The 24,158-nt window shown below is 39.7% G+C and overlaps 4 protein-coding genes across 15 annotated transcripts; 2 read left to right on the top strand and 2 right to left on the bottom strand.

The window, feature by feature from the left end:
* Nucleotides 1-264: 264 nt before the first annotated feature.
* On the bottom strand, nt 265-1,102 carry LOC143367662 (cytochrome c oxidase assembly factor 5). The gene is made up of 3 exons (XM_076809732.1): nt 960-1,102; nt 673-774; nt 265-609 (listed from the first exon to the last, which is right to left on the bottom strand). Exons 1-3 carry the CDS (start codon nt 1,065-1,067, stop codon nt 568-570), a joined length of 252 nt encoding a protein of 83 aa, XP_076665847.1. The 5' UTR covers nt 1,068-1,102; the 3' UTR covers nt 265-567.
* LOC143367659 (lysM and putative peptidoglycan-binding domain-containing protein 3) lies at nt 714-4,123 on the top strand. 6 transcript variants are annotated; one of them, XM_076809730.1, is made up of 3 exons: nt 714-826; nt 1,580-1,790; nt 2,243-4,123. In XM_076809730.1, the coding sequence occupies exons 2-3, from the start codon at nt 1,584-1,586 to the stop codon at nt 2,756-2,758; spliced, it is 723 nt and encodes a 240-aa protein (XP_076665845.1). In that variant the 5' UTR covers nt 714-826; nt 1,580-1,583; the 3' UTR covers nt 2,759-4,123. The 6 variants fall into 6 exon arrangements, with proteins under 6 accessions (XP_076665845.1, XP_076665843.1, XP_076665844.1 ...); XM_076809728.1 differs by lacking the exon at nt 714-826 and adding an exon at nt 1,169-1,288; XM_076809729.1 differs by lacking the exon at nt 714-826 and adding an exon at nt 1,172-1,288 and having other exon boundaries at nt 1,584-1,790.
* A 495-nt stretch (nt 4,124-4,618) lies between these two features.
* Nucleotides 4,619-6,089, bottom strand: Rps11 (ribosomal protein S11). Its single transcript, XM_076809731.1, has 5 exons — nt 5,964-6,089; nt 5,566-5,691; nt 5,289-5,494; nt 4,961-5,107; nt 4,619-4,746 (listed from the first exon to the last, which is right to left on the bottom strand). The coding sequence occupies exons 1-4, from the start codon at nt 5,973-5,975 to the stop codon at nt 4,984-4,986; spliced, it is 468 nt and encodes a 155-aa protein (XP_076665846.1). The 5' UTR covers nt 5,976-6,089; the 3' UTR covers nt 4,619-4,746; nt 4,961-4,983.
* Nucleotides 6,090-6,663: 574 nt separating this feature from the next.
* Nucleotides 6,664-15,421, top strand: LOC143367635 (uncharacterized). Of its 7 annotated transcripts, none has more exons than XM_076809644.1 (9): nt 6,664-6,774; nt 11,634-11,970; nt 12,323-12,507; nt 14,216-14,326; nt 14,401-14,497; nt 14,656-14,703; nt 14,771-14,978; nt 15,050-15,212; nt 15,281-15,421. In XM_076809644.1, the coding sequence occupies exons 2-9, from the start codon at nt 11,636-11,638 to the stop codon at nt 15,298-15,300; spliced, it is 1,167 nt and encodes a 388-aa protein (XP_076665759.1). In that variant the 5' UTR covers nt 6,664-6,774; nt 11,634-11,635; the 3' UTR covers nt 15,301-15,421. The 7 variants fall into 7 exon arrangements, with proteins under 7 accessions (XP_076665759.1, XP_076665758.1, XP_076665757.1 ...); XM_076809643.1 differs by lacking the exon at nt 6,664-6,774 and adding an exon at nt 10,794-11,530; XM_076809642.1 differs by lacking the exon at nt 6,664-6,774 and adding an exon at nt 10,794-11,537.
* Nucleotides 15,422-24,158: the final 8,737 nt, after the last annotated feature.

Raw genomic sequence — 24,158 nt, 5'->3', positions numbered from 1 at the left:
ATGCACGCGTCCGCCCGCGCGCGGCACAGGCTGCGCGGCGGAGCTGCGCGCCGCGTGATTGGTTCTGTCCATTGGCGGGAAAACGTCGTCAAATACAAGACGACTCTTTGCCTGCACAAGTTTGTTTACGAGAAACATTTTTCGTTCCCGCATGGGAGTACGTCTCTTCAGGGTAACTTTGCAATCGGTTTGTCGATTACCCGCTGGGTCCAACCGCGGATCCAGAGCGTTTGTTTCATGGGACGAGATTGTACGATACATTGGTACTTCGCAATTACGATAGATTTATTATATCATGTACAACGAATATACGATTAAGTAATAATAAATCACTTCTAATATTCGACACACGAGCTACGCTTTCTCTTTCGTTTCCCTCTCTAACGCGTCTTTACCACTCCTGCCTAAATTCCAGCAGAGCCGGCAGAGCGTCCAAAGAGAGGTATACTCGTTTAGCGTTATGGTTGCTATTCTATCGACAAAGCACTCAGAACAGAGATAACTGTATAATGTACAACAGGAGACTTAAACTGGGTATTTACACAAGCTCAAATATATGGGAGAATATTAGTAACCTTTGGGGCCCCTGAACCTTCGCCTTCCGTCTATCTGAAACAAAGAATTATGCAGATTAGCACATCTAGTCTTATTTATTTCTGGTTAGACACTTACAATCGAATGCTTGCATTCGAAAAACGATTGACGCAGTGCGTAGCACTCGTCCGGCACAGATTTATCCTTTGTAAGAAGGCATTCCCTTGGGGTCCGTTTGTGCTGCAACAGAGTAGCTAAGTTACACCATTGTAATTCACTGCTTCAATGGAAGGTATTCAAACTCTTATCTCTGTATATATACAATGATAAAGAATTGTATATCGCGCTGACGAGGAATTTATAAACATCGTGGCACTGTGGCTAAAGGGTTAGGATAGCCGTAGCAGTGTGGCATAAACGCTTACAGTTTTACAGCACTCGGTCTCCAATAAACACATTTTCAAGTTTGCTCGGAGGTTGGCGCATCTGGACTTGTCCTTCAACGTCTCACCCTCTTTCGTGAATCGCATCATTTTGAAGAATAGTCAGTACGATAATCTCCCCCTCAAATACCTCACAGCCGTCATAGTAGCTTTGGGCCTCGCTGGACTTCGCATTATTCGCAGTAGGGAACCTAACCGCACTTCCTAACGATAAGTTACATATGGTCAGCGAAAGAAGCTCGCGATCCGTGCATGATCGACACGGAATCCAGATAAACCTTTTCTTTTGAAATGTAACGTAATTTCGAGTGGTGCGTATGGCGAGTGATAAAGATTAACAAAGAAACTTTAGAAACGGCCGTAAACTGCGAGGTAATTGACAGCTTTGATTTGCTTCGAGGCGAAGTTTGACAGATCACTTATTCAACGTCACACGCAGTATCGGTGATAAGAATTAACATCATTCGCGATGATTTATTAACGACACGCGTGCAGAGTAATTTTCTTAACGAAATTATACGCGTCACGCTGTTATACCCTGGAAGACGACTCAAAGCCTGTGATTTAATCCTGTGTGTTCATGTCGAAGTAATTTGTTTCAGGCAGATGGTTTATCAACGCGGAAACCAGAGGGAAGGTTCCCCGCACTATGTTCTGTTATATTCCGACGACGAGCACAGCGGAGATGAAAGCAACATTCCTCTCCAAGCACGTATTAAGGCTGCATCGCTGCCACGTAAAGTGGAAGTGATAAATGTCCCGCTGAAGTCAGAGGACACTTTGCAGGCTTTGGCGCTACGATATAGATGCACGGTAATGATAACGCAAATGAAACAAAGAATAAATTGTAATAAGAGTAAAGTGACCAGATATATTCTGTTCCAATGCGGGAAAAGCAAGCAAAAAAAAAGGGGTAACAGATCCACAAGGAGATCTTTTTCTGTAGTCATAAAGAAGGTGTAAAAAATTTGTTTGTGATCAAAATTTGCAGAGTAATTGATTAATTCTTTAATAATAAATCAATCAATTCAAAAACTATTTTAGGAAGATATTTCAAGATGTTTAACTGTTAGTAATTTGTAATTAAATATATAATGCTTTAAATGTCCGTATTTCTGCTCATGAAAAATAGAGATATATGTATTGCCCCAAGCTCTATTGTAGTACAAATAGTTACATTTCTAATCTGGAACACTTTTCAATGCGGGACTGACTCACAAGTCTGGTTGCTTTAAATAAGAGTGACTAATAAAGTGGTGTTTCAGATATCGGAATTGAAGAGGATCAACAAGATTCACAAAGAGAATGAAATACACGCCAGACGCTTCATCAAAGTACCTATACAACCATTCTCTTTGCTGACTGAAACTCTCGACCAGTCTCGGAGCGACCAGACGGATCAAAGCGAAGTAACTATACCAGGTCCGAACGAAGAAGCAGTGACTACACAAAGAGATTCGTTATCGGATCTAACTGAGCTGCCAGGGACAGAGATCAACACGATTATATTGAATTCGGTGTGCGAACCTCTGTCTTTGTATAACAGTAACAATTCGTTAGAAATAGCTAATTCGGAGCGCGACCAATTGCTTACTTCAGCAGAGAGTAATTCGAGTAACTCTCACTTAGTAGACAGGTTTAAATGTGCTGGGGATGACTGCGGATTATCCTGGACACAGCTCCTTGGATTTTCCTTATTATTAGGCTTCGCGGGGCCTATTATATACATCCTCTACATAGCTGAATTCTCGTTTAAAAACCATTCGACTGCTAATCATTAGTAATGCTTTAGCAAGAAGCTGTATTATTGTGATGTACAAGTTGCTCGATTCTTTAGATTTACAACGATATCATGACACTACTGGAGAGTATATTTTCTTGAATAAGTGAGATCGCATTAAGGAGGAACAACACCTTGAAGCCCCGAAAAAAGTGCAATTTCTTTTGAATTTTTTGTTAGGTATCCATACTTCCTAGAAAAGTCATTGATGTGGGGTTTAACCCTTCGTGGTCACACCTTCTTATAATCACAAGTTGGTCACACGAGGTTCACTGTACCCCAGCATCATTCTTTGAGTTACCATTTTCGTATTTTTAAATCTTTTAAATTTTCAGTGATAATTTTACGTCCGTAATACTCATACAATCATGGCCCAATAGTCTTTTTCTAGAAATGTAAATTTTATTCACTTTATTCACGTCGCGTTCATCTGAGAAAAAAAAGGAGAGCATTTTTTAATCTATATTAATATAGTTACAGTTAAGCGTACAGAAATTAAAAATAAATTATTTTTACTATTCTTTCCACCCCAAAATATATTGATTTTTTCCTTAAACTGACTCGAAATTTTAGAACTTTCCCCTTTAAGCTCCGCTATTTCTAAAAAAATTATTGCAATTAAATTTCCGTACGCTTAACTGTAACTATATTAATATAGATTAAAAGAATGCTCTTCTTTTTTTTCTCAGATCAACGCGACGTGAATAAAGTGGGAAACCATCAGATCGTGTTCGACGCGTCGCGCTCTACTGCGACCTCTATAACTTGATTAAAACTGTATATTTTGTCACACAAAAATTCTAAAATACTGTCCACTACATGCACATTTAAACCCCATATCAATGACTTTCCTACGAAGTATGGATATCTAACAAAAAATTTTTAAAAAATTGCACTTTTTCCAGGCTCCAAGGTGTTGTTCCCCCTTAAGAGCTAGGATTAGAAACTGTTTACTTGTCGTTACATTGTCTGTATGGCATAAAAAGATATTGTTCTCTTATATTAGGAATATATGAATAACGTAAGTTTTCTACTAATTAACATGAACGTGCAAATGGGTGACTATGAAGGAGCGGTGTTAAATAGTACGATACATAAGTTAAAGTGCCTTTGTGATTATTTCTTCGATACATTAGGGTTACATAGAAGAGTTGCGAGTATGTGTACTATTGGACTTGAGCCTAATTGTATCGAACGCTACGTGAATACTATATACCTAAAACAGGGATTGCCAAAGATGTGCCTATTGGCAGTTGAGCTACCTGTAAGGATGTTGTACAGAGTGATTAGAAGGTACACGTATTCTTTTAAGTCGTAAGGAATAAGAGTTTATAGGTTTGCGCGACATTAATAGCGAATTCGATAACTCGCACTGACTCTGCACTGGTGCCAAAAAAATTCCTTGGATCTCTATCAGAAACAACTAATTCAAGTAATTTTCTGGCACCAGTGCAGAGACAGTGCGAGGTACCGAATTCGCTGTAAGTGATTTCTATTACCCTTATCCTGTACCAGTGCTACCAAGGATAAACATATTGATATTACGCGACGTTTGTGATGAATTTGTACGTTTTGTATTCCTGCTATTGTTACTGCTTTAAGAGAGTGTATAACGAAGTATGAAAGGATCATCTTACTTTATGGTTATGTTTTATGGTAATGTGAATGCGACAATAAGCGTTTTATTGAGCGACTTTTAAGGTTATGTAAAACATGCTTTTGATAAAGTGATTATTTTCCACGTTGAACTCTATAAAAATATATTTTTTCACAGTATCTTATGCTTTACTTGATAAATCCTTTACGATTTATTTATTATCAGGATCGCGGAAAGGATGTTGCATCGTTAAGCATAAATATGTTTTGTGTAAGAAATGATTTTCTTTATTTTTAAATGTCGTAAGTTACAAATCAAGATGGTAATTCGGATTTCTTGTAACCACTGTGGATCCAATGTTTACCTCCTTCAATTTACACCGCCGCGCTCGTCTATAATAACAGATAACATATACGAATGAGACATTGGACTGTAATTTCGTAAATCTGATTAAAAAGAATTGCTGATTACATTCAGAATACGATTTAATCTCGTTCATTGCAATTAATTCAGAAGACCGTCGTTATTTTCATCATTAATATTTTAAAGTGTCCTTATTCAATGCATATCCTGTGGCTTTCTACCGAGTTCGAAAGTCTTACTAACCATAGATTGCAGTCTCTAAAATCTTAGAACTTCTTGAAGCTCTTCTTCGATCCTGTCCCTTTGGAGACCTTCAGGACATTAAATCTCACTGTTTTACTGAGCGGCCTGCATTCTCCAATAGTTACTACATCACCGATCTCTACGTCCCTGTAACAAACAGCAACAGTAGACAGATAAACACACTTTCGCTTAGTAAAAATGTAGCATTGTGTGTGAATTCCCATTCAGAAGACGAAGTGTCTTCAATTTGTTCTTCAGAAGACCGTCGTCAATATCATCATTAAAGTACAATAGCTAAGAAACTATATACAATCGTTATAATACCAACCTGAAGCAAGGACTAAGATGCACACTCATGTTACGATGGCGTTTCTCAAAACGGTTGTACTTTCTGATATAGTGGAGATAATCCCTACGTATGACAATGGTCCGTTGCATCTTCATCTTCTGCACGACGCCAGTGAGAATGCGTCCTCTGATAGAAATGTTGCCAGTGAACGGGCATTTCTTGTCAATGTAAGTTCCTTCAAGAGCCTGAGAGGTAACATCCAGGTAGAAATGGCATATTCCTGTTGTTACTTTCGAATGAGTAGACGCTTGCTTACCTCCCGAGGTGTTTTGAAACCAAGACCGACATTGCGGCTGTATCTCATGGGCTTCCTCCTTTTCGGGCCCAGACCTTTCTTTCGGTTAAGAAAGATCGTCGGTTGTTTTTGAAACGCACGCTCGGTCTATAAAGATAAAAACAGATTTGAGTACTGAGTATTTTCTTCGCGAGCATGCAGTGTTGCTATTAAATTCAAGTATCGACTCCGATCGGTCTAACCACGTGCAGCGTTTACGTTATGAGCCACAACCTTTTAATAACATCCTGAAGTAACCGATTCTTTTTCTCCATTATTAACTATCACGGTAGAAACGAAGGTGCTCGTAATATTTAATAAATACTACGGTTAAATGTAAAAGACAGTCCATATTTGTGTTGTTAACATCGAACACGTACCTGATCAGCCATCTTGCTATACTGAAAGAGCGATCGAAACCGGAAAGCTGACCAACGTCACTTCGTATATTCGAATCTTCAATATTGCCAACGCGGAGAAGCTAAAATTTATTCAGGCGCTTCCTATGAAATTACGATCGTGTCTTTTAGCGAATTCGGTGGACTGGTTGTTTCTCATAGAAAGGAAGATAGCTCTATAAGAATCAACCAATCCAAGTCATTTCTTGGCACCAGTGCAGAGTCAGTGCGAGATACCGAATTCGCTATTTGATGATCGTAAAACTATTCCAAGGGGTATAAGCGAATAAGCTTGAAACGCCATCCTGTTTGAACACAGGCGAAATAATAAATAAAATAAAAATAAAATAAATCTACTTAAGACCTTATTCGGATCTCTAATGCCGCGATTCGCGTGCGGTCTCGGGGAAGGTGTCCGAATGTTTTAATAAATGTATGTACGACTTTCTGCAATAAAGAAAGTTATAACAAAACTGTATTTCACCTAAAATAAAAACCAATAACAAATCCAACGTTTAATTGAGGCAGTTTAATTGGGTAAACACCTACAGGAGCGGTGGTAATGTGTGCATGAACTGCGCCTGCGTCAGTCACGCACACATTACCACCGCTCCTGTAGATGCCCCCTCCATCAATGCAGCCGAATCCCTCCGAACTCTGTCTCGATCATTCCGAAGTGAACCGACGTAGCGCAGATATGCAAAGCAGAACAAGGAATTGAAAGTGATTGTACCACGTGTTGTACCTAAAAGTTTACGAAGAATCCCAACATCTAATCACCAAGAAGAGATACGTAATTATGAACAATTATAATTTCAAATTATCTACTTCTCGGAAATCGGTATATAAGACATGCTGCAGACGAGCGAGTTGTGTCGCGCGGTAATTTCTGTCGTGTAAGACTAATAAAAGAATAAAGCGCAGGAGATTACGTTTAAAATGTTATATATCCTCGATAAAGTATAACGATGCTTCGTCGTCAACGCGATACATTCACGAATGTGTCTCGACATCGCAGTTGTCCAGAACCTGTCTTGTTCAGGCCACGACGCAGTTCTCGGAAAGATTTGCTTTATAACAACCCTAAGTGTTGATTTTTCAATGCCTAAGTTGACGACAGCTACATGACTGTTTGGAAACTCGCTCGTCTGTCTCGGGCCTAAGGCTGTCCCGTAATTTCTATCCTATCTTGTTGAAAATTGTACCAATGGATTGGTGAAGTTTTCCCGACGGAATTAATCCGAAACACGACGTACATCGCACTAGTTTTAACACTATTCCTACCGACACTTCACGTATATCTATTCCTACCGCGACCGGTCAAATGACCGTATTTAGCACAACTTATATTTTTTAAAATGAAGATAATAGCCAATTTGACAGTATAAAAATATAGTTTCTTTCATTCAGAAGTATATCATGTACATACGTATATTTGAGGAAAAGTCGTGAAGTTTAAAGGCGATTCAATTACGTTGTATATAGGAAATTCTAATCGAAACTTTAAAAACGGTCATTTGACCGGTCCTGGTAGGAATAGTGTTAATAGTCGCCAATTTGAATATATTATCCTGTATAATGATCGGGGTAAGACGTAGGAATTAAGATATTGTAAAAGCCAGCCCCATTTGCCCATTATTGGTACTATTTCCAAAAAGATGGAACGAAAATCTTAGAAATTGAAATTTCCATGATTGGATGGTACTAAATATATCTCGCGGCCCGATATCGCCCGTTTAACGGTTTTGACGGGAATCTCGTGACCCAGTACCCGCTGTCCGATCATGTAAACAAAATATTTTGCGTCGTGTCTCTTGTCGTCCGAAACCTGTTCCTTTATAATGTACAGTGGGTCAAAAAAGTATTGGCACACCCAGTTTTCTTGGAATATCTTTATACTATAAAGTAATTTATTAATATTAACTATGTTTATTAGTGTCTTTTGACACACATAAATAGTATGTTTACTGAGAATTCTCAGTTATTTGGTACAAGAAGAAAACGTGACAAAATCGATAAAAAACAATGAAATCGTCATCACATATTATTTTATAGATATAGGGTGGATTTATGTAATTTACTCACTGTCCGAATTTTTTTTTGGAATGTTAAATTTCGACATTTGTTTAGCGCTTATTACGCAAAAACTGTGTGCTTTGAATAATGAAAATTGATGTTCTTACTAACTACAACAATTGTTGTAATATATTGAGAAACAATCAGTTTCAATAACATTATTATAAACAAATGTTTAGAGCAATAATCTCTCACACACACCATGGTGTTCTGATATATTAATACGAGTCACTGTACCTATGTCGTGTTTTGCCTTATTGGTACTATTTTCAACAAGATATGATGGAAATTATGAAGATTGAAATTTTCGTCATTGAACGATAGATACCTACTGCTTTGTAACATAAAAGCCCAGTCACAGATCCCCTGTGAACCCGACCCGGTGCTCGGCGTCTTGAACGCGAGCTAGAAAATTATTGGACGTCGCATAAACCACCGGTTAGAGATACAAATAAAGATGAACATCTTTTCTCGACGCTGAACTTGAAACGCTCGACGAATAAGAATGTACCTATCTTTATATTCGACGATTAAATTCTCAGCGAATAAATCCATTCATCTGTTGCGCGTCGAATAAAGATAATTCGGGTTTTTCTTATTTCAATCCATCATACGTATGATGAATAAATTTGTTATTTTTCGTTTGTTACTTGAAATTTTTATTTAAATAAAGATTTTACGTCCGAATACACAGTGGTTTGGAGAGCGGCCAAAATCCGATTTCTCATTTCTAACTTTACAATGCAATTTTTTTGTATGAATTGACGGCCCTCCAGAACTTCTAAATCCACATACTTTTCCCTTTTTACATGATTCTTCGATTAGATACAATATTATGAAGACGAAATCATGAAATTTTATGTGAAACTAATTGTTTTAATTACTCATTATAGAACGCCAAAACAGGGGTTTGTATTATAGTGTTATACAATTAATAGGTAAGTAAGTATATTTCAGTTTGTTATGTGTCATAAGCATTTTTTAATCCATGTACATAAGATGATTAAACTTTGAGATGGCTTATAAAGAAATGGTTAAAAGTACTAGACGTCGGACTCTTGTTACATGAAAGCTTACATAATCATTGACAAGACCATGTTAATTTCAAGTATGACTAGCTGAAATGGCCGGTGTTAAGTTTTAAAATAAAGGCGACAGACACATTATACGGCAAAACAGTCGATAGCGTTATTAAAGTTAGCTAGAAATGCAATGGTATTTTTTTCATAGTTTATTTGTTGTCATTAGGACAACAAATTAATCAAAAACACGCGTCTGAACTGAAATTCTACTAAATGTTAGAGTGATTCTGGGTATCGCTGATGCTCAGGAATCTCCTTCAGATGGCCATTTTTTTTTTAAAACTGTTTATAAATTAAAGTAACTTATCCACTAATACAAACCATAGGTTGTGGAAACACACACATGTATCAGGTATGGTTTGCAACCACGTTCCCGAATTGTATTGTAAACATATACGTACAAATTTAATTTTTTAATCGACCCCAAAATATACGCTAAGTTTGAGGTTTTCGTATACTATTTGTTTTCTGGAATCCAAATATTATTACTTCACTGGAATGATTAAACAATGCATTAGAAACTTGTGGGAATATCAGTAACAGCGTGAATTTTTAATACTTTTTTCAGCGCACGATACGTGAAAGGGTTCGCAAGGGTACGCAAAGTGCTAATAAACAATGTCATCTTGCAATTTATAGCTTGCACGGGCTTTGAAGAAATACCACTTCTGAGCGCCATAGTGTCTTGATCCACGAAATGGATTTTCGGGGAGAAATCCGCGTGAGTTGGCCTTTTGTAAATAATAATTACCATAAAAGGTAATTATTATTTACAAAAGGCCAATCCTCACCGATTTCTATGACCTTGGAATATGATTCTGAACAACTTTTTCCTAAACATGATGCCATCGCTCAGCTTTAGTTTTCGAGATATTCCTAAAAACCTGCAATCTGTACTTAGTTGGTTTTTGGTGCGACCAAAAAAAATTAAAAAAAAAAAATTTGACCCCTATAGCTAAAGACCACCCTATTGTACAAGAATGTGGGAGCACCGACGTTCTCGCTTAGAACACGCGTTTTAATTAACACTATTAATTACGAAAAAGTTACTTAACTAGGCCTGAGCGCAGGTTGCTTCGCGAGTACGCGATATAGAGCGGTGAAAATGAACCGGCTAAGAGCCACCTGAGCGCAAGTAATTTACCTTTAACGAATCGTGGTTTGCGAGAGATGTTATTGCACCCGTGGTGAACCGGCAAGTAGGACGATCGCGGTGATGGCACGGCCCGGTTCGCCGATTCATGGGCCGGCGACAACATAATAAACATGAACAGGAATTGTTGAATATAATTTTATGGGAGAACCCTTTGTCCTCTAGGTCTATCTCTTGTGCTTCTTTCACGTGGACTTTCTCTGGATCTAAAACCTTTGCGGAAACCCTGTATAAATTGCAAATGATTAATGTTTCATTAAATATGTGGTAGTAGTACTAATCTTTATTTCGGCATTGCTGCCAAGAAAGGGACTCGGTTTTACATATCTATAGTCTGATTTTCGAGAGTTGAGACCTGAGGCGGGTCCCTCGGACGGAGCGTGGTTTAAGGAAGAACCAAAGTACGCTACGGATTGCGTGCGGCGTCGTTGCCACCATTGGTTCCTCCTTAAACTACGCTCCGTCCGAGGGACCCGCCTCAGGTTTCAACTCTCGAAAATCAAACTATAATATTCTACGAGCTCGTTCGAAAAATGGCAAGGAAAACCCTCGAGAAGCACAACGCGCTCTACGTGTTTATAAGTCTTGGCAATAAACTCTTCATGTCCTCCGTTTCGATCTCGCTTAAAACCTTCCAGGTGTGCTGCTCGCTTAAAACCCGCATGCCTACAATAAATCTTTTCGCTACAAAGGATTTTGAATTACGCTCTACATCTAGCCTCGATATCCCTATGCCCTTGTAGTTCACGCAATCACATGTATTTATGCCAGCGGAAAACGCAACAGAGTATTGGCATTTTCTTATTTCCGCTACGCAATCTGGTGGCGAAAATTAAAGCAGTCTAATCGGGTTAGCTATCACATGTAATTGGCAGTATTGGGAATTTCGACTGTTTGATGATCGATTTTGTAAAATTTAACAGACTATTTAATGACAAAAAACATTATTGCACTGTTTCAATACTTGTGTGACACCAGTCCTGTAGCGCGATTAACCCGATACAGAGCTTACTTTAGCAGATGGCGCTCTCACAGTATTTCCTAATTGAGGACGCTTCAGTTGGCTGCACTTGATTGCAGACTGATGGTTATTGAGAGCGCGTGCGTGATGTTTCCTTCTTAAAGTTTATGAATAATACTCATACATTTAATTCTTATGCTTTTATTTATTGGTTATTCTGTTCATTGCTGGTCGTTTTTCTGCGTGATAACAAGGTAATTTCTTTTACATCAATTTGGTACAAAGTACAAACCTATTCAAATTTTGCGTTTGGCTAACAAAGTAGGAATTTTTTGATACCGGATACGTAATATAATCTATCTTTGCTACGTTGTATACAGGAATGAAACGGCATACATCGAGGAATTCACATCGTGATGAAAACCCTAAGCCCTTGCGTAATGAAGATAGCGACGCGGTTCTACGTGCAAGAACGGAAGAGGAGAGGCGACGGCGTAGACGCGAATGGATGATCGAACAAGAAAAAATGGGCAGGCATAATAGACTGAAAAGAAAAATGGCTATGGAGTATGAGATACGACGCGCTCGTAATATGGACTTACCACTTCCCAAAGGAAGATGCAACAGACCTCGTAGGAGGAGGAGCGAATCTGCACCTAGTCAACATAGAAGAACTTCCCAGCATTATACACCTAAAGTTACTGTGCTTTCTAAACAGTAAGTATAAAAATGTCTTCAATTATTAACTGTTGAAGTGTCCCATTTTGGAGGATTTTATAGACAAAGACCAATTTTAACATTTCAACGTCGGGTCGTGGAATTTCCTGTCTTATCTTCCGACGGATACATTTAAATTAAATATGTTTTTGGTTATATCCAGAAAAGTTCACGGATGAAGTGTTAACTTGTATTTGTATAAAATATCAAATTTAGTTGATATAATTTTTCAATACTATTGTATACTATAAAACAATATGCTTCAAGAAGTAATCAAAATGTTCAATTGTAGTAAGTTTCAAGTACAAATCTATTAAATTATATATACAAATAATATTATTCTGCACTTTAGGTTTGAAACATTAAGTGGTGCAACACCCTTATTTAAAGGACCTGAAGGCACAAAAATTAGTCCAACAGAACTTCGCAAAATCAAAGTAGATACTCATAGAAACAATCCTGGGAGAGCAGCTACTACCGATGAACTTAAACGGGATATACCCAACAAGGAAGATGTGGTGCTTAAAAGAAGAGCGGGTAACACGTTGTTCTTTTACCGCAATTTCTTAAGAATTTTCAGTCATTCAGTGAACAAGTACCACAAAGGAAAATAAGCTCAACGCGGAAGATGATTCTGGGGTTTTCTAGAAATTACAATCAACAAACTGTAGATGGAGGACATTGTATGCTTTCTAATGTAAAAATGTCTTTTTTCTTGGAGACATTACGTGTCACTTTTTAGAATCCATTCAGTTTCTGTTTAAATGTATTATCGAAGTCTAGATAAATATTTCCATATTTTTACTTTACCAAGTGCTACATTTGAAGAATATCATCCTCGTCACCGATTTGGGCAGTCGTGAAGATTCCGGACTTTACGGTCATACTGCGTCCCCTGTAATATTCAAGAATTTTCTCAACTTTATTCATCAAATTATATAACGTGTTTTTGATTCGTCCAGGATGTAGCAAATTTGGAATACAACGTTGGATCACTGTATTGATCGCATAATGTGCGATATGTAAGCACAAATTTTTTTACTTTGACTGTTTTAAGATTGCTATGATTAACATATCTCTTGCTTGTTGATTTATGTACAGTTTTTTTTTCTTACGAGCTTGCACAAAGAATTGCTATAATGAATATAATATATTTTAGTACAAATTAATTTTTCCCCCAAAAACGTGGTTCAAACACGTTTTGTGCATTCTCCTTGTGTCCTGGGGTTAAAGGATTTTTTAAATTCTTTATTTACTAAAAGCCGATCAACTGGAAGATTTTCGCGTCTTGGAACATGTTTTAAATCTTGACATTTAACAACTGAAGAGGCATGGTGAAACATTAAACATTAGGCTCTAACACTGGAAGAAACGAAATCAGAAATTAAATCTTAGAATTTTTTCAAACTTTTGCATAGTGTGGTATTTCTTATTCTTATTCATCTTTTATTTGATTGCATTAAATAAATAACTACAATTGGCAAATAGGTACTTTCTAAAATTGAAAGTATGAGTACTCATAGACTTAATTGAGTTGCATGAAAAAATATGCGTTCCAAAGTATTGAAATCTTGAACGAAAGCTTGAAATTGCGATTCAACGAAGTTACTTAATCGTCCTGGAAAATATGAACTATCTCGGAAGACTTTATTGTGGAATTATGAATCCTCTACATACAAATTAAACTACTTTATTTGAAATATATTGAAAGGCGTATCGATATGTTTATATTTTTGTAATCAATTCGTTATAGACAAAGAGTAGCATTCCAAGAATTTAGGTCTTTTGAACAATTATTTAATGCGATTTGTATGCGCTATGTGAAAAAGAAAAGGAAGTATTACATTATAAATTAAAAATTATCAGTTGCTACAGAATATTTAGAGTTTGAATTTATTAAAATAATTAAATTTTTAAGAAATGAACTTAACTCCGTAATATATCTGGTACTCAAGAAAGTTGTAAGGCATTTTTAATTATGTACAGTACTCTTGAGGATTAAAAATAAATTTATACATAGTTTTAGTATTGAAAATCATATAAATTAACAACAATTTATTTAACTAATTTGAAATTGACAATACGAAATGCCTTGGCTTACAATTGTTCAGAGCGAGTTAGTTTATCTGAGTAGCGAAGTTAATATCTTCAAGATCTGCCACAGCTGCTAGTATTGCTTAAATGCTTTCCTTATTTTTACATATGATTGCTTTTCTATTATTAAATTTACTAAACTTAACTGTAGGAGAGGGATCCCAGCCGATATTTGATAGAGAAGAAATAAAGACAGCAATAAGTGAAATAGAAGAAGTTGAGGAACATCGTATTGTTGTGACTGTGAATTTGAAAAATTCAGGTATGTTTAGTATTTCAAATTTCTAAGATTTATTACAACTTCTATTCCGTAAATATGGACACTTTAATTTTTAGAAAACAAGTCGATAACGTTGAAAAGGCATTCGGCGTCCTTGAGTCCTACAAGAACCCGAAATCACAGTCCTAGGCGCACGTGCTCCCGTCACCCCAGGTTTGTGCATGGACTTTACACAGAGTATTGCAATATAAACATACGTTAAACATAAGTGCAAACCATGTACAAAAAACTTGCTATTTTAAATGTGTTAATGTATATTCCGAAATTGTTTAGGAAATTGAATTTTTGCTAATTTGTTTACCCACTTTCAGGTATGACGATTCTAAGCATGACGATAAAGGAAGTTACAGAAGTGATAGGCAAAAGCTATTATTACACTTTCATGTATCTGCGTTCATTACATTTCTTCCAATTGTATTTCACCAGACTATTACATTATTTACATAGGGAGAAAGATCATAGTAGAGAGCGGATAGATGGTGAGAAACCTTATCGAGACCATCGAGAGCGGCCCAGAGATCATTCTCGTGACAGGAGGAAATCAGATAGCTCCAGAGATAGAGATAGACCTACAGGTCAAAGGGTTCTCCCAGAAAATTATATTCAACAAATTCCTGTACATGTTTATTATGGAGTAGGTACTTTATTTACATAAAATCGCGATAATTCAGCTATGACATAAAACTCATTTATTTCTTTTCCCAGAATTTTCAACCGAGACCATTAATGGTTGGACCGTGGGTCCCAATTCGCGGACCTCTTGGAGGAAATTTACATCCTCCTATGATAACACCTTTCAGAACATTTCCACCACGATTAATAGGAATACCTCCAGATATGTATGGATTCCGTCCACCTCTAAATCCTAGTAAGTGTGAATTATAAATGTACAATATACATATCTAATGAAAAATTAATTATTTGCAATTCATACAGGGTTTCCGCAGATGTTTTAGCGGAATGATCGTGACCGAAGAGCTAATGTGATTCTATTTGTTGGATTTATGTACTTGATTTGGTTTAATAATGTATCTTTATTACTCTGGAAATAAGAATATTTATTTGATTACCTACTAACACACGTGTTCACTCTGAAACGTTCGGTATAAAAATGGTTAGGTCAACACAAGTAAATTCTAGATCAGACTTTTGGTAAGTTAAACCATAATTCGCAGTTGCCTTTAGGTATTTTAAAACGCGTTCGGCTGCATTCCAATGATCTTCACCATGACAGTTGTTGAATCTACTCGGATAGCTTACTGTGTGTCTACTGCACGTTGCTAGATAATTTAAGCAGCCTATCAGTTGCTGGTATGGGCGATTGTCTGCTATAGTCGCGTTTTGCAATTTCATTCCAACTGCATACGGTGTATTTACTTACCTAAGAATTAATTCTTAGGACCATGGTTATATTTGCGTCTCTAAATTATACAAAATTTTCTCAATCCCCACTATACTTGCGCGATTATCATATCACGCCAATCTCGACTCAAATTCATCTTAAAATTACTTCAATTCGTAAAATTTATTCGCAAGCCTTTTTCCCGCGATCCCATTCATCCCTCCTTTTCCCATTCAAATTTCGCGTCGGCAGATGGCAGCACCGCGTCGTTCGAAAAAAAAGGAGGGAAACGAAATCCCCGCGCCCGTTTGAAATTGCAAGGTTGCGGATACGCGACCGACGCTCGCGATTTTATTAACGATTCCGCTTAATGAATACGTGCTCGCCGAGTCCCTCGGACAGCCACGTCGCCTTCTTCGTCCGTTCCTTTAACCGCCGAGTGATACGGGATTCTTCGAGGCAATTACCGGGCAGTTATCATTGCGCTAACTGCTAGAACGAGTGAAAGATGCCCCAGACATCTTCTACCGCGATCCCATTACTTGCAGGATCCATAAAGCCTTACGATATTTGGTTGTAAACTGCGCTCCTCTGTACAGAGGCTAGCCGGTAACTGTTCCTAACGAGGATCTTCCTCAGATGTAATCGGTTCGCGTTAAAATTCCGCGTAACCACGCTCGATGTATTTTCTCGTTACAAACTCGTCGAATGTTGTTACGGGGCCGGTGTGGGCCGTGTAATCGAAGATCGCGATAGATCGCTCGGGGCTGGTCCACATTTTGCAAATGCCGCGCTCGTCCGTTCCAGACACGTTGCTTTTCCACTCGCATTACTTCGCCGTGTTATTTGCTCGTCTAACAGACTTTCCGAAGTAGAACGATGCGACTAAAGAAGGCTGGAGGATGGAGAAACGGAAGGTCGAAAAGCAGTTGGGTCACGTATCAGGAGTGGACGTTAGGAGCGGCTGAGAGGCAGCCAAAAAGTAGGCATTACCCGATGGAAGAAAAAGGGGGAGTTGCGGAAGATCAGGATACGATAACCGGGGGTAATAAGAGAAAGAAATATGTAGCAAGATGCATACACAGATAGAGATGGTGGTCAGGTATGGCGGAATGGGTACAAGTTTGTAATCTTATATGTAAACGGTTATTATAATCGGCTGCTCTTCGTAGATTATCGTTCTCTTCGAGGGTATATTGAGGTCTGTTTAAAATGGACTGAATGGGACGAGCTACGTACCTACGTACAAGGCCAAGAACATCGTGCTACCGAGTCTTCTATTTTCCAGCTGCTTTATTTATCTCCAAAAAGAGACACGTGCTCGTTACGATCGTGATAGGCGAGATTTATTAGCAACACGATCGCGCGGGAATCAGATCGAAGCTGGAAATCGCGAGCTCGTATTCACATTACGTACCGCGCTGCGCGTCGCTGCCGTTGTGGGAATCGATTGGAGGTACTTACACTGTCTCTGCTCAAAGCTCTCTGAATATTGTCACGCTCTCGTTCATCGGCTACACACCTTAGTCACTGCGATCCAGGCAGCAGTGAACGGCAAACCGCAGTCGAGCAGATTTTCCGCCGTTTCAATCTCGTTGCTCCATTTCGCGGGGGCTCGTTTGGATCTGGTGTAGCGGCGTCCTCGTTACACGTTACTCGAAGCAATTAGGGGATCGCCCATTGCAATTAGCCCACTGAATCGAATCAGCCGATACCTCGTGGGTAGGGGAGACCGCGGATGGTTGTCTCAAGGGGTAGGTTGACTAACTGTTAATAACTTTGCACCGACATACGCTCTACTGCGGAAAGATTTACTGTAGAAAGAAGTCACTTCTACTATGCCATGCATTTATGTCCGACCCCTCGATCGCACGTTTTTTTTTTTAACACTTAGAGTTTGTCGAAAAATCGACTACGTAAGTAAATATTTTTTCTTAAAGATTTTATTTTTTTCACGCTTTATATAGTTACAATAGAATAAATGTTAAGGGACTATTTTAAAGTTTGTTTATTAGACGATTTATTGACATAGTATTTTTCTTTATACATAATTAATCGGAGGCTATATAGATTATTGAAGTCAAAATGATCGGTCGGGGTTGGTTGACTAATAACTTTAATAAGGTTTAAATTTTTATTTTGTTATTCAGAAAGCGATTTTTATATTTTGTTTAAATATCACTATGTTACAAAGACATTATAATTTATGTTTAATTTGAAAAAAAAATCAGTTTATTATTAAAATATGAAAGAAAGAAATTAGTATTTTATAACGAAACAACACTTGTGATATTGTGTTATATCATTGCCACTGAGATAAGTTGCTAATAACATTTTCTTAACTGATTGTACCTATAGTCAACCAACCCCGATCATGGGGCTGGTTGATCAGCAAGGAATGTGCTAGAAAATCACTTAAATACCTTAATTGTTGTCACATTGAGTCAACTATAATAATTTAATCAGATAGCCAAATGTATGCCCTATCAAATATACTAACCGACTAAATGATTTTTCGTCCACATAATTTATTAAAAATCAAAAACTGAAATACTGTCCTACCATCCCCGGTCTCCCAAATTGAACACCCGTTCGACGAAGCCACCACCATTCATACGATTATCTTCCGCGTGGCGTCCCTTCAGCGTTACTTTCCCCTCCCTTACGCTCTCCCAAAGCTATCGCCACTGTCCACCGACACAGCGTCGTTACCAAGTTCTTTTCCCGAGATCCCCCTCGCCAAGCGTCCATTTTTTTGCCACCCCGTGTATCATCGATCGCGGCCGATCCACCGCGGCAGCGATAAGTAACACACCGGGTAGTAATTAGCGATCCACTGTATCGTAACTCGAATCCGTCATCGCCGTCACTTCTCTATTCACGCGGGCAGGAAGGGGAGCGTCCCGCTCTCGTCGCCACCGCCTGTGTAATTAACCGCAATTGAAATTTCATCTTCCATTCAGCGCCAAATTACTTTCTCCGCCGGCGCGGTGGTAAAATTATGTTTACTGTATCCGTCGGCCGGTATTATTTCACACGGCAGGGCAGCCAATCATAATTAGAGTTCTTGCAGCGTCGATAACTTGCTGCCACCTTCGCCGTCCGTCGCGTCGCTCTCACGCCACTTATTTTCCACCCCGCGGCCGTCCACCTTCCACCCATTTTATTATCGTTTAACCGTGAAACGTAATTACGAATCCCTCAACAATCCCGGTGATTAATAGAAACGCGGGGCAACGATTGAAATTAGTGTGGGATTAATCTTCGCGGCGCCTTCCCCCGGCTCCCCTCTCCCTGCCCTGGTAAATGGTCTAAACTCTGAAGGGTGGTGCGCCGGGAGCAGAGCGCCTGATTATCGCCTGTACGGTCGAAGGCGATTATCTAGTTTCAGCTTATGAATCGCCATCCCATTTGCCCAATGACCGTTCAATCTTTTTCTGCCATTCCAGCAGCCTCGCATCAAAGGAGGTATCCTTAACGTCAGAGGAGATAAATACGTGTTCCGTTTTCGGTGGATCGCTGTGTATTCGGTACCGCGCAAGCTGTGCGTCATGCTACGAGCCGGGGCAGGATAATTACGTTCTTTGTTGCTGATGGATCTCCATTCATCTACCACGCGAACTTAAAGTAGCATAATCAGCAGCCTTCCGCCTCCAAACCCCGCCGAACTGAACCCGGGGTAAACGGTATCACCGGTAATGGAGTGCGTGTGCAGTTTACCCTCTAGCCAGAAGTATATTCTTCGAAATAAAAAAAGTTTCAGTCGAATCGGATAATAACTTTCGGGGATACAGGTCCCACCGATTCGGATGAATTTTTTGACGCCTTCACTTTAACGACTCCCCAGTGCCGTCTGTAATGATTAATTATAAAACAAAAAATATATTTCTGTAGCTTAAGACATCCTTAATACAATGCAAAAAGTCCTATTAAATTATATATAGTAGTTTTCCTTTAATTAATTCCTAAATATCACCTACTTTTTGGGCTCTAGACTGGATGGTCCTCGTAAGAGTAGTTAACGATTCGGCCGAACAACAAGGAGTCGAAGTTATGCAAGAGTTTAATAATGTACTCGGGCGAAACGAAGAGGAGTAACAAGTTATAATGCAAATAATATCCAATTACCGAAAGAGCTACCCAGACACAAAAAAATATGTTAATGAAAAATTTCTAAATTCTTTTTAAATTCGAGCATTAAAAAGTGTGTAAATTCAATAACCGTGTTTTCTTTTCTTCGCCTATTTATGATACAATATTCCCCATTTCATATTAAAAAAATTATCTCCTTATTAAATATAAAATATTAATGTCAGACATTCCTCCATTTTTGAAATTAATATTATTATTAACTTGCAAATAATATAAGAAAGAAAATAAAAGAATGGTCACTTTCAACAAAATACGTAAAATTTAATATACACAATTAAAAAGATATAAATATTAATTAGTTATTATGTTGAAGAAATCACGCTGTAGCACTATTATTATAAATATTTCTGGACAAAAAGAACGTTCAACCATCATTATAAATTTTTTCTTCGTACCTTTGCGTTCATACAAAATTTCACATTTATTGCAACTTAAACGTAAATGCGCCACGTCTTCCTCTTATCCGATCAACTTCATCTTTAACGGAAATTATTTTCTTACCCAATGGAACAATTTCAGGGGGCAGCGTGAACAAAATCGTGTCCAGTGTACATTGTTTTTAAGCTTTAAAGTAACCACGAGCACGGTGCGTTTCAAGAAGTTCGATCGCGGAGAGTGTGGAACGGATCGGCGATACTTACGGGGAGTTCTCTGCGACGCAGCAACAAATTGATTATCGCCGAGCCGTGGTTAGGTCGGGCCTCGTCCAGAAACCGTAGAATGTACCGCGAAGAATCCGAGGGACTTCCGTGCTCCTGAAGCGAGCGCGGCGGGCGTTGCGTACATTAGTGCGTTCCCTATAGCCGATCGTTACTCACCAGTTGCCATTGAATTCGCGCGATGATCAATCCATACCGACCAGCCTGCACCGTGGCCTCGCAGCACCGCCGTATCGGCGACTTATCGAACCTTGAAATTAGTCGATCGGGTTGCAAACGTGCGTGATAAAAAGTGAATCTCCGTTCTCTTTTTCACGCCGCCTCCTCTGCCCCGTCATCGATCCGCGCTCGTCCACTGTGCCCCGAGCGTGCCCCAAAGAACGCGCCTACCATTGTCGTTGCTCCCTGTCTTCTCTGCGCCTGGCAACAGAGGGAATGGCGAGCGCGATTTTACAGTTCTCGTCGGTGCGCGCGTTGCGAATCCGTCGAGGAGCTTTCGAGTGTTTGCTCGTCGCTGGCTGGCAAATATTACGTAAACCGGGCACCGCAAGATTTAGAGGCACCAGTCCGTTGTTTCCCAAACCTCGTCGGAGAGGAGGCAACCGTTCCTCGGGGCCGTTGGTATGCTAATCGGGCTGGGTAACACGGTGAACGCTTGTCAAACATTTTCGATGACACGTCGTCATTGACCCGGGGGTCAAGGCGCGCCGCTGCGAGAGGCGTTTGCTTTGGACGATGACGGTGTTGCATCGTTGCTCGCGGAAGCGGCGGATTCTTCTGGCGGTCCTGATGTCAAGGCTTAAAATAGTCGGCTGGGTTTGATGAAAGAGAACGATCGAGGGGTTTCCAGCGATCTGTGGCGCGACTAGAACCGTGGCCCGAGTAGTCGATGGCATTAATGGTTTGATGAATAGAGAACCTTCGTCTCGTTAGCCTGCTCTGACGCCGAAGGCAGAGGCATAGGCCCGTAGTGACTCTGCAGATAAGAATGTTAGTCTCGCTCCAATTTCTCAGATAGCAACATCCTCTCCAATCTCGTGCATAGTAACAGTAGCTCGCTTCAGCCTCGTGGATGGTAACGCTACAAGCTTCCTCCTCGATGCTGCTGATAAAGGCAGCAATCTCGCCCCGGTATTGCAGATACTCGCGTACTATGTCTGATAAGGTCCCAAGAGCCACGTTTCAAGTTCTACCACCTATTATGTCAAAGTAAAAGTAGCATTAATCGCTGACTATCCATAAGTCCCGCAAGCTTAGCTTCGCTGCCTGGGATGGAGTAGGTACTTCAAGTAGGTAGCAATCGAGATGCTTCTGTAAATCTCATTCAACAGTAATCACCTCGAGCTTCTAAGGATCTGATTAGATCTTTATTTTTTTTTTTGTGAAACCGTACTCCTCGAGTTATAAGCACCACTTAGCGAGTTTAATTAAATAAATCCACAAGGGTGTGCAGGGAGGGTTCGGTTATAGATCGCACGACCGACAAACTATCATTGCGAGTATTAGCCATCGAACGATGCCACGTACCGAACCGAAATAAACGCTGCGAACTCTAACGATCCGTATTTCATCCGTTTCTAATTTCTACGTTAGCGGGGGCCCGTTGCGCGCTCCTACGTATCATTTGCCGCCACTTAATAGTCAGCGCGTTCCATCAATCTCGACCGATAATTAGTGGTTCGTATAATGACAGAAACCATTAGCTTCGTCGGTCACGGTGCGCACACCCGTGCAAAACCTCGATAGCGTTTCGCCGTTTTCTCCGTTGGAACCGTAAACATCGTAGCCGGCGCATCGGCCGCTCCGTACAGACCACGCATCGATAGGGATCCCACGATTCCGACCGGCACGTTGCACGCACAGCTCCCAGATCGATGTCACGGTTCCAACAGGGACTTCTGTTCCCCGGCCTCTCTGGAAATCGAACGCCGCCCTCTTATTATCTATTTGTTCTACTTACTTGGTTAATCTCGAGATTGCACCTTGCTGCCCCTTGAATCTGCTGCGATGCTCTTGGATGTACAGGCTGTCTCGTTTGGATCTCCAGCCATGAACGTCTTGGCAAGTAAATTGAATTTGGGAAGTAGAATACCTATTTGGGTATAGAAGGACTTAGGTTTTTTTATCGCAGTTTGCGAAAGTATTATCTTATCAGAATAAAATGCCGTTTGGTTTACATTGAAATTCGCAAAATTGTTGATTTTGGAGTTAAAAAGGTCAAGCGGTGACTTGTAGCTTCGCCTTTGCCCAGAAACTTTAAACGCGTTTTCCTCGAATATTTGTTACTCTTCATTTTTTTCCTGATTGCGAACCAATTGAGGTTCAGATCGACTTGGGAAAAATTAGGGGATGTGTAAAACATGTGCCATTTCGGGGCAAACCTCTTATAGTGCCCGTAAAAATACGAGATTTTCATAAAAAAAATTAAGAAGTCACCGGATTTTTATAGCGCACAAACAGGAACGAATTATTCTTGCTTTTATAGGTTCGACTGGAAACTATGAATCCAACGAACAAGAATCACACCTTTCAAATTGGATTACGTTTATTATGTTTAAAGCACATATATCTATTTCGTACCAATTATTTTTCAATCTGTATGGTAGTAATAAACATTGGGGAAAAGGATAGATCTGGATTTGCTTTCATTTTTTACAAATAAATAAAGGTCAGAGTCTGTTTCTCACGAAAAACGACTGCCTAGACCCCTTAAGGGGTTGTCGTGCAAAATCCCGCGAAAAAATCATGATTTCAACTTTAAATAACCGAAACCAAATGGTCAACTACCTAAATTAATGATTACGGAAAATAATGTGTAATCAACTACACAATTGCATTTTAATCCTAATTTGTAAGTTGTAATTAGATTACATTTTGCCCAACTCTGCTACATACAAATCGTCGCGGAACCTCGCTAGCGATCCCTTAGATCTAGGTGCATCGTAGTTTCTGTGCTTTCGGTTCCAGCATCGAAGGCGAGAGTATTCTATCCGAAGCGATCGCAACGAATCGCGTAACAAGGCTGGGATAAAACCGAAAGTAAAGCCGCCTATGCAGAGCGACTGACATCGTATAAACGGAGCGGAGGGTGTCGCGTGATACTTCTTGGTTCGTATCAGAAGTGCATCGCATAAGGTGCCCGCCAGTAGTACGAGTCTACCGTGGAAAAAAGAACGAGAAGGTTCTCGCCGTCGACAGGGGCCTGGTGCTTTCATCTCGCGGCTGATCGAGGCGCAACATCCCCGCTCTGGGCGCTCGATAAAAATCCGTGTTTCTCATTCAATTATCTCCTTCACGCTCCGCGCTGCTCCGTTATTCATTCAGTCATTTTGCTCGGCTATTCACCGATCGATCTTCTTGCGTTAGCTCTGTTCGCGAGCCTGTATCGATACGAGACACCGTCCGCTCTCGGTCGCCGCAGCCTCCGCTGCGGAATTAGAGAAAAAACGCGGCGAACCGTTTTAGTCGCAACAATTTTGCGCCACTTACGGTGGCGCACTTTTTGCCCCGCGGATCCTGATAAAAGCAATTACTTGCGCGCTTTTTTCCCACCGATTTATTCTCAGAACTGTCTGGGATCGAATTCTTAAAGCCGTTGCCTATCGGCAGGAAGATTCCGCCGGTTCATCGATGCAGGGGAGTGTATGCCATGATTCTTCCA

Source organism: Andrena cerasifolii, chromosome 4 (assembly GCF_050908995.1).
Source record: "Andrena cerasifolii isolate SP2316 chromosome 4, iyAndCera1_principal, whole genome shotgun sequence".
Lineage (NCBI taxonomy): Eukaryota > Metazoa > Arthropoda > Insecta > Hymenoptera > Andrenidae > Andrena > Andrena cerasifolii.
This window is presented reverse-complemented; position numbering and strand designations above follow the sequence as displayed.

What these genes read in the sequence shown, in the direction of transcription:
- LOC143367662 (XM_076809732.1), bottom strand. Translation starts at nt 1,067, where the DNA reads ATGATGCGATTCACGAAAGAGGGTGAGACGTTGAAGGACAAGTCCAGA. An exon ending in AGACCGAGTGCTGTAAAACT is followed by an intron (nt 775 to 959) that starts GTAAGCGTTTAT and finishes ACTCTGTTGCAG; the next exon opens with CACAAACGGACCCCAAGGGA. An exon ending in TCGAATGCAAGCATTCGATT is followed by an intron (nt 610 to 672) that starts GTAAGTGTCTAA and finishes TCTTTGTTTCAG; the next exon opens with ATAGACGGAAGGCGAAGGTT.
- LOC143367659 (XM_076809725.1), top strand. An exon ending in CGCTACGATATAGATGCACG is followed by an intron (nt 1,791 to 2,242) that starts GTAATGATAACG and finishes GTGGTGTTTCAG; the next exon opens with ATATCGGAATTGAAGAGGAT.
- Rps11 (XM_076809731.1), bottom strand. An exon ending in GTTTCAAAACACCTCGGGAG is followed by an intron (nt 5,495 to 5,565) that starts GTAAGCAAGCGT and finishes GTTACCTCTCAG; the next exon opens with GCTCTTGAAGGAACTTACAT. An exon ending in CATCTTAGTCCTTGCTTCAG is followed by an intron (nt 5,108 to 5,288) that starts GTTGGTATTATA and finishes TGTTTGTTACAG; the next exon opens with GGACGTAGAGATCGGTGATG.
- LOC143367635 (XM_076809644.1), top strand. Translation starts at nt 11,636, where the DNA reads ATGAAACGGCATACATCGAGGAATTCACATCGTGATGAAAACCCTAAG. An exon ending in ACGTGCTCCCGTCACCCCAG is followed by an intron (nt 14,498 to 14,655) that starts GTTTGTGCATGG and finishes ACCCACTTTCAG; the next exon opens with GTATGACGATTCTAAGCATG. An exon ending in GGAAGTTACAGAAGTGATAG is followed by an intron (nt 14,704 to 14,770) that starts GCAAAAGCTATT and finishes GTATTTCACCAG; the next exon opens with ACTATTACATTATTTACATA.